We start from the raw sequence: 15,348 nt of genomic DNA on the forward strand, positions 1-15,348 counted from the left end.
GCAAAACAAGAGACATCATTACTAAAGACTTTTAAAGACATTAGAATTACTCGAAACTTACCGTTCGTGCAGTAAACGATGGACAGCAGTCCTCTTAAGTCAAGAGGCCAGCTCCCCTTATCCAGTGAAGAAACTGGTTACAGCACCCTGCCCCGAGGCAGATGGAGAGCACGGCGTTCACTTACCTAAGGTGAGAGCGTTAACCTTTAGGGTTCTACAGGAGAAGAGAAAGGGAAGAAGAGAGAGACATTCAATAACCCAGTTCATTAATCCCATATTTTCTATCTGCAGACATCTTACCCTTCGAGTCAGACATACAGTGCACAGAGGTCCAGCCCAAAGAGCCAGCCGTGTGTTACACATCACCTTTGAAGATACGGTATACGCCCAGTCAAGACCGGCGCCTCTACGGGAATCAGGTGAGCGTTACAAGAAATCATCACATTTTTTTACAATAGATTTTGGTGCAAATATATGTGGGGTGTTGGTTTAGGTGAATAATGTAGAGAGATTAAGGGGAGGACTGTGGAGGCTTGGGGCAGTGTCTCCCTCTGAATATATTTGCAGCAAAATCTTCCTGTTAAAAATGATGTCTGCTTCGATGAAAACAAATCGCAGATATCACAAAGAACCATCTCCCCAGATGTTTCATCAAACTAGTCAAGGATGGTATCTGGTCATTGCATCGAAAGCCATACCATCGAATGCATTTGCATCGAATTTTTTACATCTAACAAATGTGCATCGAATGCATGTTTTTTGGGGGTAAAGCGTAAATTTTAGTTTTGGTCGATTTTTAAGGGTAAACCAGGGTTTCGGGAGGACCCCCACCCCCAATGGAAAACAAAACATTCTATGCAAATCTTTTAGATGGAAAAAAATTGATGCAATGGCACCTCGATGCAAGGGATTTGATGCAATGACCATAAACCGTCAAGGACAGCAGCAACGCTGGCTCGCCAGCAGAGCCTTGCCCACAGACATCTACAAGAACATCCTCCGCAAAGAAGCACCTACAGTTTTTTCTGCAAACTCCTGAAGCATTCGCTGGAAACTGGGACCGTTCTTGGGAGTTTCAAATTGGTCTACATTAAACCTTTTTTCAAAGATCCCACAGGAAGCATAAACAACTCCAACTACCTGCCAATATCAAACACATCTTTCCTAGCCAAACTCCTGGAAACCTACGTATATGGACAAATCCTGACACACGTGGAATCCATTTGCTATTGGACCTGGCAAGACTTGGTTTCAGGACTATGAAAGGGACCGAATCAGCACTACTCTCCATCTGGGAGGGCATAAAAATGAATTCTGTCTCTGACACCTCTGCCCTGACCCAATTAGATCGTCTGCAGATTTTGACACAGTCAATAATGCAACCCTCATGAAAAGAAGAGAAGAAAGCGGGCTATGCAGCGTTGCGCTACAATGGATAAATTCCTTCCTGGAGGAAACTAGGTGGCGACACCCCCTTTCTAAGCCCACATAGTGCTCTATAAGGCTCAGACCTATGACTACTATTCTTCATTTACATGGCTCCTCTCATGAAACTCAGCAAGCGACATGGACTTGTAGGTTATAACTATGCAGATGTACAGATGATCAAATAATTTACAAATTTACCAGGCCAGCCAGTCGTCAATTGCCTCACACAAATCAAAGTGTGCATGAGCAACACGCTCAACCCGGATAACACTGAAATCATGATCACCCCTCCTCCCCACTATATGACCACCTATACCATAACCGATGGAAATAGGAGCCAGACCGGAACCCTCGTAAGTGGGACAAACATCTCTGAAGTCTCATGGTTGACGAGCTAACACTGGAACCTCGAGTAAACTCAGTAATATAGAAATGCTTCTTCCACCTACGTTCTATCAGATGGATCTTGCCATTATCTCTAGAATGTCAAGAATAGACTATGCCATCAGCATCTACCTTGGCATGCCAGACTAACCACCATACAAATTACAACAGATTCAGAACACAGCAGCAGAACTTGTTCGACTCACTAAGAGGGAGCACACCCTAACAGCATTAACATTTCTTAACTGGCTAAAAGCCAAGAATAGGATTTAAAAATGCTCTGAATTGTTCACCTAGCAATTCAAAGCCAAGAAGCAGAATTTCTGCAAGGTAAAGTCTACATCTACAGACCAAATTGATCCTTGCGTTCTTGGAATCACCTACTCTTTGAAATCCCATGTTCTGTGAAAAAGAATTCTAGAGCATCAGCTTTTTCCTACATCTTGATGAAATTCTTGAAATTGCTCCTCAAGGGAATACACACAATAAGGCAACACCTGACCTTTAGGAAACCAGTATAAGCAAGACGCTTTTAACACGCCGAGCTAACTCAACAAACCATGGATTGAAGAATCATTGACCACCTCATTATGGGTTTGGTTAATAAACAAACTGCCTCTGCAATTGTGATTACACCTTAACCCTTGAGGAGCATTATCCTTTTCTCCCCCACGCCCCAAAACCCCAAACTAAAACCCTGCATAGTCGCACAAATATATCACACGTAAACCATTTATGCCAGGCATACAGGGCATCAATAACAATCCCCGCCTGAGGCCGAAGAGCAGAAATCCACACCTCTTCCAATAACTTGCACAATACAAACTCTGCCAATGTATCCATGCATCACTGGCACACCAGGCCTCCCATGTGGACTCAGCCACTTGCATGCTCTCTAACCCATACCACCCACAAGCAAACCCACACACAATCCCTGGCCCCGCCTTAGGCCGAAGAGCAGAACTGTGCACCTCTTCCAGTAACTTGCACAATACCAACTCCGCCAATGTATCCATGCATCACTGGCACACCAGGCCTCCCATGTGGACTCAGCCACCTGCATGCCCTCCAACCCATACCACGTACAAGCAAACCCACACACAATCCACGTTTTTTCCAAACGGCAGTGACCAACGTTACAGCAAAAGCATCCTTACACTTGCCCTTTCCTCCCACTACCAAATCCAGCCCATTCAGTTCTGCCAGAGTGCCTGGAGACCATGCAAATGACAGCGGTGCACAATAGAAATCCCAGTAACATGACCTAACATACCAAACCCTCATGAAACCTTCATCTCTTTATACTGTCCACCGCAAGTATATTTATCACCCTCAAAAGAGTCGGACTGAGTCCATCACTCCAAACATTTGACTGATTGAAAACCTTTCAGAAGTACTGGTCTGTAGCAATATTGCTTCATGTAATATTACCCGCCTTAAAAGTTACTGTTCCTCACTCTCAAACAGTGAAAGGTTGAGGCTCCCCTCCCTTGTAACGGAATCTGCCCCTAGCTTGCCCTTTCAGCAGTATGGGACTCATCGGGGGTTGGGAGGAGCAGTTTACCTCCAGCTTTGTGCTGGAGATAAACACTTTCCCCTTTCTGCCCATTTTTGTCGCGATTTACCACCTGCGGTAATAACGCAGAAAAGCCCCATAGAGTCCTATGGACTCAGAATAAATGGGGATTTAACAGCACCACCGCAACTGGGGATCCCGCACAAATTGCCCTGGACCAAGTTGCGGTAACGCTAATACGTTGGATAGTATCACGACGCATTTACCGCCAGGATACCGCACAACTGGTGATGAAACCCTATGTCTGTTATGAAATGCTCATACAGCAAAACCTCAATTATCTGGCACCAGTGAAAACCTAATGATAATCAAAATGCTATTGCCCAAATGTTGATTTTCCAAGCCAGATAACTCCAGCTCCGAAAACGTTGTTATCCGGCATTCATTTTCTCAACCTGAAAGTGCTGCTTAATAGAACTTTCTGTTTAACTAGGTTCAAGTTTATAAAGCTTTTACTGTATAGCCGTAGATCCCCAAAAATGCCCTCCTTACCTAGGTTTAGCTTCATTCCACCCTCATCTTCACCCACCCCCAACTATCAGCCGTTTGCTGCAGCACCCTTGCTCCTCTTCCACTGCAGCTTCTCGCTTTGCTCAGTCTGCTTTTTCCTCCTTTATGCCTCCTCTGCGCTTCTGCCTGTGAGTGTGTCTGTATGTACATTTGTGTTACACAAAGCTCCTACACTGTACAAAAACCAACGATATTGGCTTTCTCAATGACTGTTTATTTTGGCTCTATGGTGCATGCATTTTTGTCGTACTAATGAAAGCAAATGCTTATTTGTTGGGAGTGTTTTGCTTCCTAAAAATGCATTGTTTCTTCCAGGTAAGCATCACAGATTATGTGGTTTTTGATCAGTACAGTCTTTTCCAGACGATCATTCAAGCCACTCACACAGTGGCAACAGTGGCTCAGGCGCCGGTAGAGAAAGTAGCTGACAAACTTAGAATGACCTTTTGGTCACAGCAACCCCAGTCTCCACCCAGTCTCCTTGGGATCAACAGCAGTGGCGTCTGGATTACCTCTGGCAAAAACGAGTTTCATGTCGCTAAGGGAAGCTTAATAGGTAAGGTTATCTTGACGTCTTGTTGTACACACTTCTTATTCAGATCCGTGTGGAGTAGCATTTGGACTCTTCCTGCTGTTCAGTTATCATTTACACCAGCTCTGTTTGATGTGACCAATTCCAGCTGTGCACTGCTTACCATCCTGCGGTTCAAATCCCACACTGCAAGCTGTGTCATAGGCGCTCAGACTGGATTACCATCTGCACTAGCTTGTGTTGGATTGGAAGACACTCGCCAGTGGGGCAGTGTCTTCTAGCGCATGGGTCTGCAGTCTGTTGCTCTTCAGATGTTTTGGACTATTACTCCTACGGTCCCACACAATTGACAATGCCCGCTGCGGCTCATGGGCGATGTAGTCAAAAACATCCAGAGGTCCCAATATTTGCAGACACCAGTAGCATGCAACGCCCGAGTACAGGATTTGCAGAATGTAAAATAAAGTAGCCGCTTGGCCTACCCCAGCGGCCATATCTTCTAGAGAGGCTGTACAAGCGTTTCATCTAAAGATGAGGCCTAGAAGATGGGTTTTGTAACATACTTCTGGGAATCAAAAATGGCTGCAGACCTTGTGTTGTGGTTAGATGGATCAGTAACTTTTACCTAAATCGGTGAGAAAAGGAGGGAGTATGTGGAGCATCAACCAGTTGGATTCTCCTAGCTGGCAAAAAAATGCATTGGCCATGCCGCAAGTTTCTGAATGGTAGTGATGGACCACCTTTTTCTGGAGTAAGCTCTCCAGTATTCATCAGAGAATTATCTGATCAATACTTGGCAGTTATTGTTATTAGAAGTGTAAAAACAAAACCTATTGACTGCCTACCTGTTCTTTCTACCACCAAATGTCTCATATAGATCTAGTATTTTTTGGCTGCAAGTGAGATTCTGGTCTTGGGACTCTGAGTATTGTCTTCTTGCTTTTGCGGGTGGGCAAGCAGATGAATGCAGCGTCTGACATTCGTTTTGTTCACTTATTATGTGTTCTTTGCTGTTTAGGTACTTACTGGAATCATGTTGTGCCGCGGGGCACTGCTTCTGCTACAAAATGGGCCTTTGTGTTTGCATCTGCAGCGCCGACGAAAGAAGGTGAGTTTGATGGCTTATTAGAGACCAATGCTTTTGTGGCTATGTATGCAGTGCCCGCTTTGCCATCACTTTTCAGAACATTTTCCACAAATCTGAGATAATAAACATAAACACATTATCAATTCTGCTGATAACTGGCTCTGTGTGACGTTCAACCTGTTTTCCTATTTGAGCTCCATATACCGCACCTTCTGCTCCAGTGGCCGTGCTAGAAACATCGGAGAGGCCCATGCTGTCTTTGTATTTCGCTTTAAGCTTAGTTCTCCTCGTTTGTCTCCTTCGTGGCATTACAGTTTCTTGTATCGTTCGGCAGCGTCATGTGTCGACGTGGGCCCCTTCATGCCACATATGGAAATCAGTCTTGTAGCCACCAAAGTCCACACTGACCCAATTTTAGTTGTGAAAATTGACTCAACCGCCACAAGCATTTCCAGTGTGAACTCTGTGCAGCTTTCCCATTACTTTTTGTGTCTACAAATAGTCTACAACTGCACGCTTGGCCAGACACTCTTCTTTTCCCTCTGTATGTATATATATATTGTGACCAAGCGGCGAGGCAAGCCGCGAAACGCGTTAACGTTCCAAACACGCACGGATACTTGCACTTTGGGAGAGCCTTACCTTTATGGCTTTTTAAATTGAATTTTGCCACTTGCAAGGCATTAATAAAGAATACATTTATTTCAACCTGGATGTCCGGATTTTGTTTATTTTTGAAACTATGACGAGTGCTACTCACCCAGCCTGACGTCTTTCAGTGCTTCGAAGATATATATATATATATATATATATATATATATATATATATATATATATATATATATATATATATATATATATATATATTCCAATCCCATGAAGCTTGCTCTGGCTGCACTGCAGATGTAATACTTTAGCTCTGGTCAATACAGTATTACTTTTTTTAAAGATAGTACCACTCAAGGGGTATCATGGAAAACTGCTTCATGCATTGTTAAGGCCATAACCACGTTTTGCTAGAACCGGTAGCGTTCTGGCACTTGTACTTTGCCACAGTATTCATTCAAACACTGTTCATGTATGCATGATTTAAAGTAGCTTTTTAATACAATCCGTTTAGAGTATTTTGAAAAATTGTGATCAAACTGAAGTCGCAGAATCAATGCATTTCGTATCAAAGCAATCTTTCATGATGGTAATCAAAAATAAGAAATATCAAAAAAGCTATATTTCAATGCTACTACTAAATAGTCTATGCACAATGTAAATGTTAGTCAAAGCTTACTTGCCAGCACTATAACATTCTTCAGTCCGCAAACCAACCCATTTGATTACTGTCTGTGACAAGTGCTAAATAGAAGTAGAAATACTATGCATGGATTTTTGCTGTTATGTTTATATTCACAAACCAGATTCATTTTGTAAATGCCTATATATTGAATGAATAGCCTTAGTCTGTGCTATCATTTTGTAAACCCAGATGTTCAAATTTCATGGCGTCCAATTAGAAAGTGACTTGGCAGACGTCTTATACACTTTCGGTCCTGCAGTCTTCATAGACAGTCACCAATTGGTTTTGTCGCTGATAGAAGCTTTGAATAAAAACATTATCTTGTAGCTATTCATTTTATTCATCGATTTTGCATTTATTTCAGTGCGCCAAACCCTCAGGCATCAGGGCGCTAGTTACAAAAAGTACAGAGTACATTAGTGAAGCACTAGAGCAACATGGGGGTTACAGTGGAATAGGTATGTGTATACAGACTGGCAGTGCCTCGCCGCATGGTGCGGGGGGGGCTACATCCGGCGTGCATATGAGACATAATAGGTGTGTGTGTCTACAGACTGGAAAAACATCACCTCTTGGGTACGGGGGGCTACATCAGGCGTGCAGACAAGCATATGAGACATAATAGGTGTGTGCCTACAGACTGGCAACGCCTCGCCTCCTGGTACAGGGCGCTATATCAGGCGTGCAGAAAAGCATATGACACATAATAGGTGTGTGCACATACAGACAAGCAAAAGCATCACTTTTGGCTACTACCGTTGTGCGGTGGGCAAAAAGAATAGAGCAAAGTGGGTACAAAAGTAGGCGAGATCTGGTCTCGTTCATTTACATAGCTTACAAGTAACGGATGTATCGATATAGACTGCCAGCGTAGTACAGCACGCTGTGAGAATAACGCTATTGGTGCAGGGTAAGGAGTACATGGGGGATAGTGAGCAGATCTAGTGTAATGGGGGGGAATAAGGGTAATGTCAGGCACATTGAGAAGGGAAAAGGTGTAGTGAGCCAGCAGGACCACAACCGAGAGCGCCGGGGCTGCCTCCACAACCAGCGTCATGGGAAATATGGGACTGGACTGTAGGTAGAGAGTTATTCAAGATAGACATATTGAGTTACCATTGAAGAAATGGACAATGTCAGGAGAGTTTTCCATACATGCAGTGTGGCTTGCTGCAGGTCCCATATAAGGTGTACTCCAGATACTGGCAAGGCTGGTTGGTAAGAGGCAAGGGGTGAAAAACTTCAGGCAAAGGCAAATTGGGGCACGTGGCCGTACTGGTGTGGAGCTGAGGTTCACACACACCAGTAGAAAGTTAATGCACGCAGTGCAGCCACAATGGTTGAGGCAGGGCTGCACTTGGTGCTTTAAGTGGCCCTTTTAGATTTTTTAAAGCATCATTACTGGCACTAGGCACAAAGCTGCCTCTGCCAATAAATGGCAGTACTCCTATATAAGAAATTACTCCCATTGGTTTGGCCATTAAAAGTGACATGTCACAATAAGAAAAAAAAAAGAATTTTAAACTCAAGCATAAGAGCTTTTATTGCTGGAGGATACAAGATTCCAAAATTAATACTGTATCCCCCATGACCTATTTAGGACTCTTGATCAATTCAAAGCCCTGTATAGGAAGTCTGAAGATCGTGTTCATGCTCTGTCCTCTCAATTACTAAAGTGTGATGAAAAGTACTGCACACTTTCTTTAACACCTGCAATAGCCTTTTATGAGGGCAAATTGGTGCCAAAACTACTCTGACATTGAGATTTATCCTGTTACTATGATAGTCTCCCGTCTCTTGAAGCCCTTTTTTGGTGAAAAACACTCTTGACTTCTAAATTCCTTACCAATTGCTGCTATATGATACAGACTTGATATTACATCCTTAGAGGCAAGATCTGATTGGAAATTGTTGTCACTTTATCGGAAGATACTGTGTCCTATCAAGGGATCTTTGTTTGAAGATTTTAATAACATTTTGCAGAAAGAGGGATGTGCCTGTGTTTGTCTTATCATGAATAGACGCAATACCATACTTGACAACATCAATTCTTCTATGTTAAACACTGCAGAGAAAACACATGTTTTTTTTAGAATCCAATGGTTCATCGTATAACATCAAGTTGCAGGTTTAGTGATTTTATGTACCCAACAACTGCAATAACACAAGAACTGTGCGCCCAGCTAAACCCAGATGCCAAAAAAAGTGTCTGTTCCAACAAATCGAAGTGTTGACAAATGTTTCTCAAAATATAGCAACCAAGCACACTCCATACAAGAACATATCTGGTGCATGACAAAAGCGACAACTGGACTGTTCAGGAGAAATGTGGTATCGAGCATGGATTTGCTTGGTAAGCAGCAAGTTCCAACGATAGCGAAGAAAGATGGCTCTTGTTGGCTTATCTGGATAGATGTGTAGAAAAGGTGCTGTGAGGTTCAGCTTTTTGTGGGTGGTGCAAAGATGACAATGATGGATAAGAGTGCATCGAATTTATTGTGTTAATTCAACCAAAGTGATGCAAAGATCATTTCTACTTTTGCTGGGAGATTCACAAGATCTTCAATAGAAGAATCGATGTTGTCAACTATGGTATAGCATCTATTCATAAGACAAACCCAGGCACATCCCTCTTATCTGCAAAATGTTATTAAAATCTTCAAACAGATCCCTTTATAGGACACAGTATCTTCTGATAAATTGAAGACAAATTCCAATCAGCTGTTGCCTGTAAGGATCTAATGCCAAGTTTGGATCACATGCTCTGCATAGTCTGACATCTAGTGGTAGACGCAGAGTATTACAAGATTTGTTTTCGAAACTCAAAAATGGATGTGGACAGGACCTATTAGTAATACTATCCCTAGTGTGATGTGTACTGTACACATGGTCCTTCATGAGTCGAGGTCCCTCAGATTGTTTTTTTCCGCCATCGAAGTCGGTCGCAAAGGCCGAGTTCTCTTCCAGGCTGATGCCTTTAATTTGTTGAAAGTTTTAGTAAATTCTTCTTTCTTTCCTTTTGTTCGCTCTTGCCTCTGGGCCAACAGACTGCTCAACGGCTTTCGACGGACAACCTTATAGTCGACTACTTGACTGATCAACGACCAGATGCAGCCTACACCGGCCTCTTCGAGCCTCTGCCCTCTGAGAAACTGGAGGGTATTCTCCCAAGTAGATCCTGGACATCCCTTATTCAGGTGGCTTGGAACGAACTGGCCCTCTCAAATCCCAACCCTAGGGGTAGACGAGTGAGGGAGGATCACCTGGGTAGGGGAACCCAGGGTTATGCTCGGGGGAATGCCCCAAGGAAGATGTGGTATTATACAGAGGAAGAAGGTGAGGAGGATGCAGTCCCTAAAGCTTTTGCAGGCTGTTCCAGATCTACCCATCGTCCTCCCAATGAATCTCCCTTGTGCAGTGCCAGCAAACCCTGCGCCTATGGCAAGCCCTTTAGGAAGCCAAACCCCGGTGCCATGGGAAACAACATCTCCCAGGATCCCTGCTTTTCTGTTACATACCCAGATACACCCAGTCCTTCTCCCTGTCCCTCTGGTTATTATTTTTCGAATTCCCAATCGGAATGAACAAAACACCACTGTTCCCGTAATTCCCCCAATTCAAGTCACAAATCCTGCAACGTTCGCTTTTCCGAGTCAACCAACCACCCCCTTCCTTATGACACTTTTTCCCCATCCTACCACGTAGAATATTTAGAAGCCCTACCCCCCCAGTTCTCCTTTCCCATACAAACACTTTCTTACACTGTAATAGACAATGGACTAACACCAGAGCCGTTTACCTGACATGTCCAAATACAGAGGGCAGGCAGAGTCAGGTAATTGACTATAATTACACACACCTGACAGCCCTTTACCTTCTCCAAAGGGATAAAAGGGCAGAGCACGAAAGCACACTTCGAGCAAGGTCGAATGCACGAGGAAACAGCTACTTCAAACCGGCAGTTCAAACAGAGAACGAAAGCAGTGAGACCTGGAAGGAAGGCGAAGGGGGAGTTGCTTTTGCCCTTTTCACCTCAGACCCACAAAGCCTCTGAAAGGGAAGTTATAAGACCGTGAGCTGCAGCTGGCGTGCAAAGCGGCAGACGTCAGTGTTAATTGGGGGGGGGCCTCCTGCTTTGATAACGTAGGTGGAGAGGCAAGCTGGCTACTGTGGTACTATCCTTGACTTGAGAGAACAAAGAAGCCAACGGGTTCAGCACAGCCAGTGAGTCGGAAGAAGCTGATAGTAAACCGAACTGTGTTGAGCCCAAGTTTGCAAGTGGCAACATTTTTGAACGCAAGGAATCTGAAAGACAAAGAACTTGTGTATGTGAATGAACGTTAAAGAAAGACCAGTTGAGGTCCAGGTGCACCATGTGGGTGCTAATTCGAAAGACTCTGACCGGGATCTATTCTTTGAAACTACAAGAACCAGAAGCCCTAGGAAAGGGTGGCATGAGGTGTCAGTGTGGTCCTAATAAGGGTTAGGTCAAATCTCTTATACAATCGAAAGTCTCCGACCCATGGCCACAGGAAAGCTAGGGGAAGGCAACACCGCTTTCCAATAAGGTTGTGAACTGTGAATTGTGGCAAGTGTGAACCCAACAGAGGGATGCTGAGGGAAATCTAGGAGAAGGGAAAAGCTCGCATTCTGATGAAAATTAGCAATGCATGGACTTTGTTAAAATACATGAACTGTGTTAAAGAAAGGCCGTAGTGAACCAGACGGAGGGAGGCCCAAATTGCTAGAAGGATTCGAGCCCGACAGAGGGAGATCCTAGGAGAAAAGGCAAAGAGGATCCGAGCACGGCAGAGAGAGATCCTAGGGGCGAGAGGTAACCGCCCGAGGTGCAAGATCACAGAGAGAACTTTGGTTTATTAGATTATTTTGCATCAAGAGTCAGACACCCGTGAACATTGTCTCGACAAGGATAAACCCGGTCGAGGGTTCTCCGCAGTGGGGAATTGTGTTTAAAAGGCCATTTGACTCTTACAGGCAACATTTGAAAGGCTGTAGTGACCCCGATGCAAGGAGGCCCAAGTTGCAGGAGGGATGCGAGCCTGGCGGAGGGAGATCCAAGGGGCGAAGAGCAATCACCCAAGGTACAAGAGTACTGAAGGAACTTTTTTTTCAAATAGTTTTAATTAACATTTTTAATAAAACATTAAACAGTTGGTTCCACTCCCCCCTCCCCTCCTCACCCTCCCCCTTTTCCAGGAGATTCCTTGGGCGTCCAGTTGCAGCTGTGGAGATTTGTATGACTTTTTCCCATGGCAGTGTTCTACAGTTACCTCCTGGTTTTCCCCCCCTTATAGGTCTGTCCCCTCTTGAGGATCTATGATTCCTAACAATGTCATAGATCTAGGGCACCATGCTCTGCAGGCCCCCTCCTTTAGGTATCTCAGGTGGCTGGCCCAGTCTGTACCGAATCGCATGTGTTCACCTTGTATTGAGTACGTGAGCCATTCCATGGCAACCAGTGACCAGATTTTAGCGATCCACTCATGATCTTGGGGAGGGTCTTTAGATTTCCACTTGCGCGCTATCACCATTGCTGCTGCGATGATCATAACATATACTTTTCGGCTTGACTTAGTGGAGATGCCAGCTAGGGCCCCGTTCAGACCTATCATTTCCAGCTCTGTTCGTTCCCCCAGTAAACCCCAGGACCTGGCCCATGGCTTGCCAAATCTCCCCCCTGTAGTGGTTTAATTTTTTAATTTCGGACATTCCCATCATATATGTCCCATGTGCCAATGCTCCCACACTCCCTCCAGCAGTACTTCGAAGATTGAGGGAACATTTCATTAATCTTGACCGGCGTTAGGTGCCACTGGAACATCAACTTTAGCCAGGTCTCTCTGATCTGGATGTGAAGGAACTTTTTATTTGTCAATTTCTTTGAATCAGCCAGCCTTTTACTTCAAGAGACTTTTGCAAGACAGAGACTTCGCTTCTGAAGATTTTTGATATCGCTGAACTGAACTGTGAACCTCATGCTTACGAGGCCAGGGAGTGTGATGTGCTCTTGAGTCCAGCCTTGCCACGTGCTTCAAACGTGGGGAAGGGAGACCCAGCCATACGATCCTGACTTTTCATTTTTGTGAGCACTTCTTTCTTTTCTGGTGAACATTATCACACATTCTTTTCTTTTTTTTGTTTTTGTGTTGTTTTTTTTTGTATAGGCCCTTTTTATTTGACAAGACACCACTAGGACTGCCTTATTATTTGATGGTCGTAGCTTGCTCCCATTTTAGATTTACGTTTAGATTAGGCATTTATCTCCCCCATTATAAAGTTCAATAATCACGCTGGAACTGTGATCACTTGTCTGTCTTTACTGTTGCCACCTTGAGTTCATTACAGCCCTTACAGTAGGAAGAGAGGGGGGAGGTTCTTCATACGTACCTCTTTAGAGAATGCATATTCCGTCATCCCCTTCCCCCTTTATCTCGCCAATCTGCCCTTGTAATAAATAATAGACAAAACTCCCTTTAAATGTTGCCATACCTGCCACTGAAAATTCCTCTGGAAGGACACGCACCGAGTGTGCAATTACTGTCTCCGGAGGGATCACACCGAAAATTTTTGCAAATCTTGCTAACTTTTCCGATCTAAAACTCGAAAGGATTGGCGTACTAAACGCAGGCCCGCTCACGCAATTCGGGCCGAGGCCTCCATCGACGTGATGGAGGACTCCAGCGCGGGCAGTAGCGGGGTCCTTGGTGATGCCAAAGGCGAGCAGGGATTGTCGGTACCCCATGTGCAGGCCCCCGACTCCAATAAGCAGACTAGTGGTTCTGTGATGGAGAAGACACCCGGCGGCCAGAGCACACATAAGCCCAAGAACACTAAACACATACCCAACAGCCGACTTTCAACAACACTGTCCAGCATGGAAGCCCACACAGTGTCCACGGAGAAGGCCTCTGTTTCTTGCCGGCACTCTGGGCCATCGCGTAAAGCTTTCACCCCTTGACAGGCCTCCGAAACCGGAACCCAAGGTCGGTTCGGACACCGCACACAAAAAGGCCCTCCTTTCGCATTCCGAAAAGCAGTTGGTGAAAGGCGCATCAGCGTCCCCCAAGCAGACGCCGAAGATGCAAGAGTTAATCAAAAAACATGTCAGTGCCACCCTGCTTGAAGCTAGTTCACTAAAGAAAAACAAAAAATGTCGATGTATTTGGTCTCCCAGAGCATCCAGGCTGTATTTTGATCCCCCCCCCCCACCCCATAGATTCTCTCTCATGGGTTATGCACCACGAAAACCAAACTCCCTCCCAGGCCACCCCTATCATGTCAGACTTCCCACCTTCATGTGATTATACTCCTGAACAGTTTAATAATATTTTAAGCAGGATGTCCAGGTTTGTGGACTTTATGGACAGACAGCCAGATCAACTATCATCCCTTAGAGATGCCTCACAGCCAAAGGCCTCAGCACACCAGCCCTCTCCCAAAAAACCTTGTCTTGAGCCACAGCTTAGCACCCCGGCTTTAGGCACCCCAGCCTCGACCTACCAAGACCCCTCCAAGACTCCAAGGACATATACTATGACGATCCCTCAGAGTGACAAGACTCGGGGTCTTGTTGGGATGGAAATGAGTATATCCAGGCCCCCTAGGTGCTTTCAGGTGAGACGAACACCGTAGGAGGTGATGTAGTGTATAACGGGGGGAGTAAACCGCACTATTAAGCACCATGTAGAAGCACTGTAGCGCCAATAGAAGATGCACAGCACTAAAAAACACATAGCACACAACTCCATTTTGTATTCGGCCCGAAAAACATAAGCTTGCTGTCTACGAACCTAGTTCACCAGGCCCAATCTCATTCAACAGAATGAATCTGCAAAGCGCAATTCCCACGGAAGTTCACTTCCCCCTCGTCCCTCCAGTGTTGCGCATATTTTGTATCTTTCAGAGGAATGTGCACTGCAAGAGCGTGATACACCAGGATCCGTGCTGCGTTCATTCATTTCTACTAAACTGACAGTAGGCCTCTAATCCGCACCCAGTCAGTCCAGAGCCAGCCCCACACCACTGACCAGACCCCCACACCTTTGCATTCCCTGATAAATAAGCGACCCCCCTGTCCCAACGCAAATGAACGGTCCACAGAAGATCTAAGCATGCACAGCTGTACTTCTTCAAGCATGAAAACATGTCTCTTGTAACACAAGGTACAGGGAAGGATAATTTAAAGATCAAAACCCCGGGTGTAGGCCTTGAGTGCAGGAATTGCGGTATCCACGAAGCCCTGAATGTTTGGGTCAGAGTGACTGTATTTTATCCTCCCTTCCCCCTGGTACCATTTCCAGTGCCGCCCAGGTGCATGCCACAATGATATAGTAACCAGGCTTAGCATGCTTAGTTTAGAAAGAAACAATGTAGTATGTGTGTTCCCGACCTTCACCGCAAGGATGAGCCCAGCTTACCCACGTGGACCCTGATTGACGGCAAAGAACCAACCAATTGAAGCCTGGCATCCCCTATGGAGCAGGCTTATTTGCAGAGTGCCACCAATCAGTGGCATCAGT

At 45.0% G+C, this 15,348-nt stretch overlaps 1 protein-coding gene across 3 annotated transcripts in view; it reads left to right on the forward strand.

The window, feature by feature from the left end:
- The window catches only part of TECPR2 (tectonin beta-propeller repeat containing 2), an 879,235-nt gene that overhangs the window by 488,909 nt on the left and 374,978 nt on the right, over positions 1-15,348 (forward strand). For all 3 annotated transcript variants that reach the window (XM_069638097.1, XM_069638099.1, XM_069638098.1), the window contains 2 exons: positions 4,214-4,454; positions 5,449-5,538. In XM_069638097.1, coding sequence (XP_069494198.1) covers positions 4,214-4,454; positions 5,449-5,538 — 331 coding nt within the window. The remainder of the gene's footprint in view (positions 1-4,213; positions 4,455-5,448; positions 5,539-15,348) is intronic.

The sequence above is a fragment of the Ambystoma mexicanum genome, chromosome 14 (genome assembly GCF_040938575.1).
Source record: "Ambystoma mexicanum isolate Mex_15411 chromosome 14, UKY_AmexF1_1, whole genome shotgun sequence".
NCBI classification, from domain to species: Eukaryota; Metazoa; Chordata; class Amphibia; order Caudata; family Ambystomatidae; genus Ambystoma; species Ambystoma mexicanum.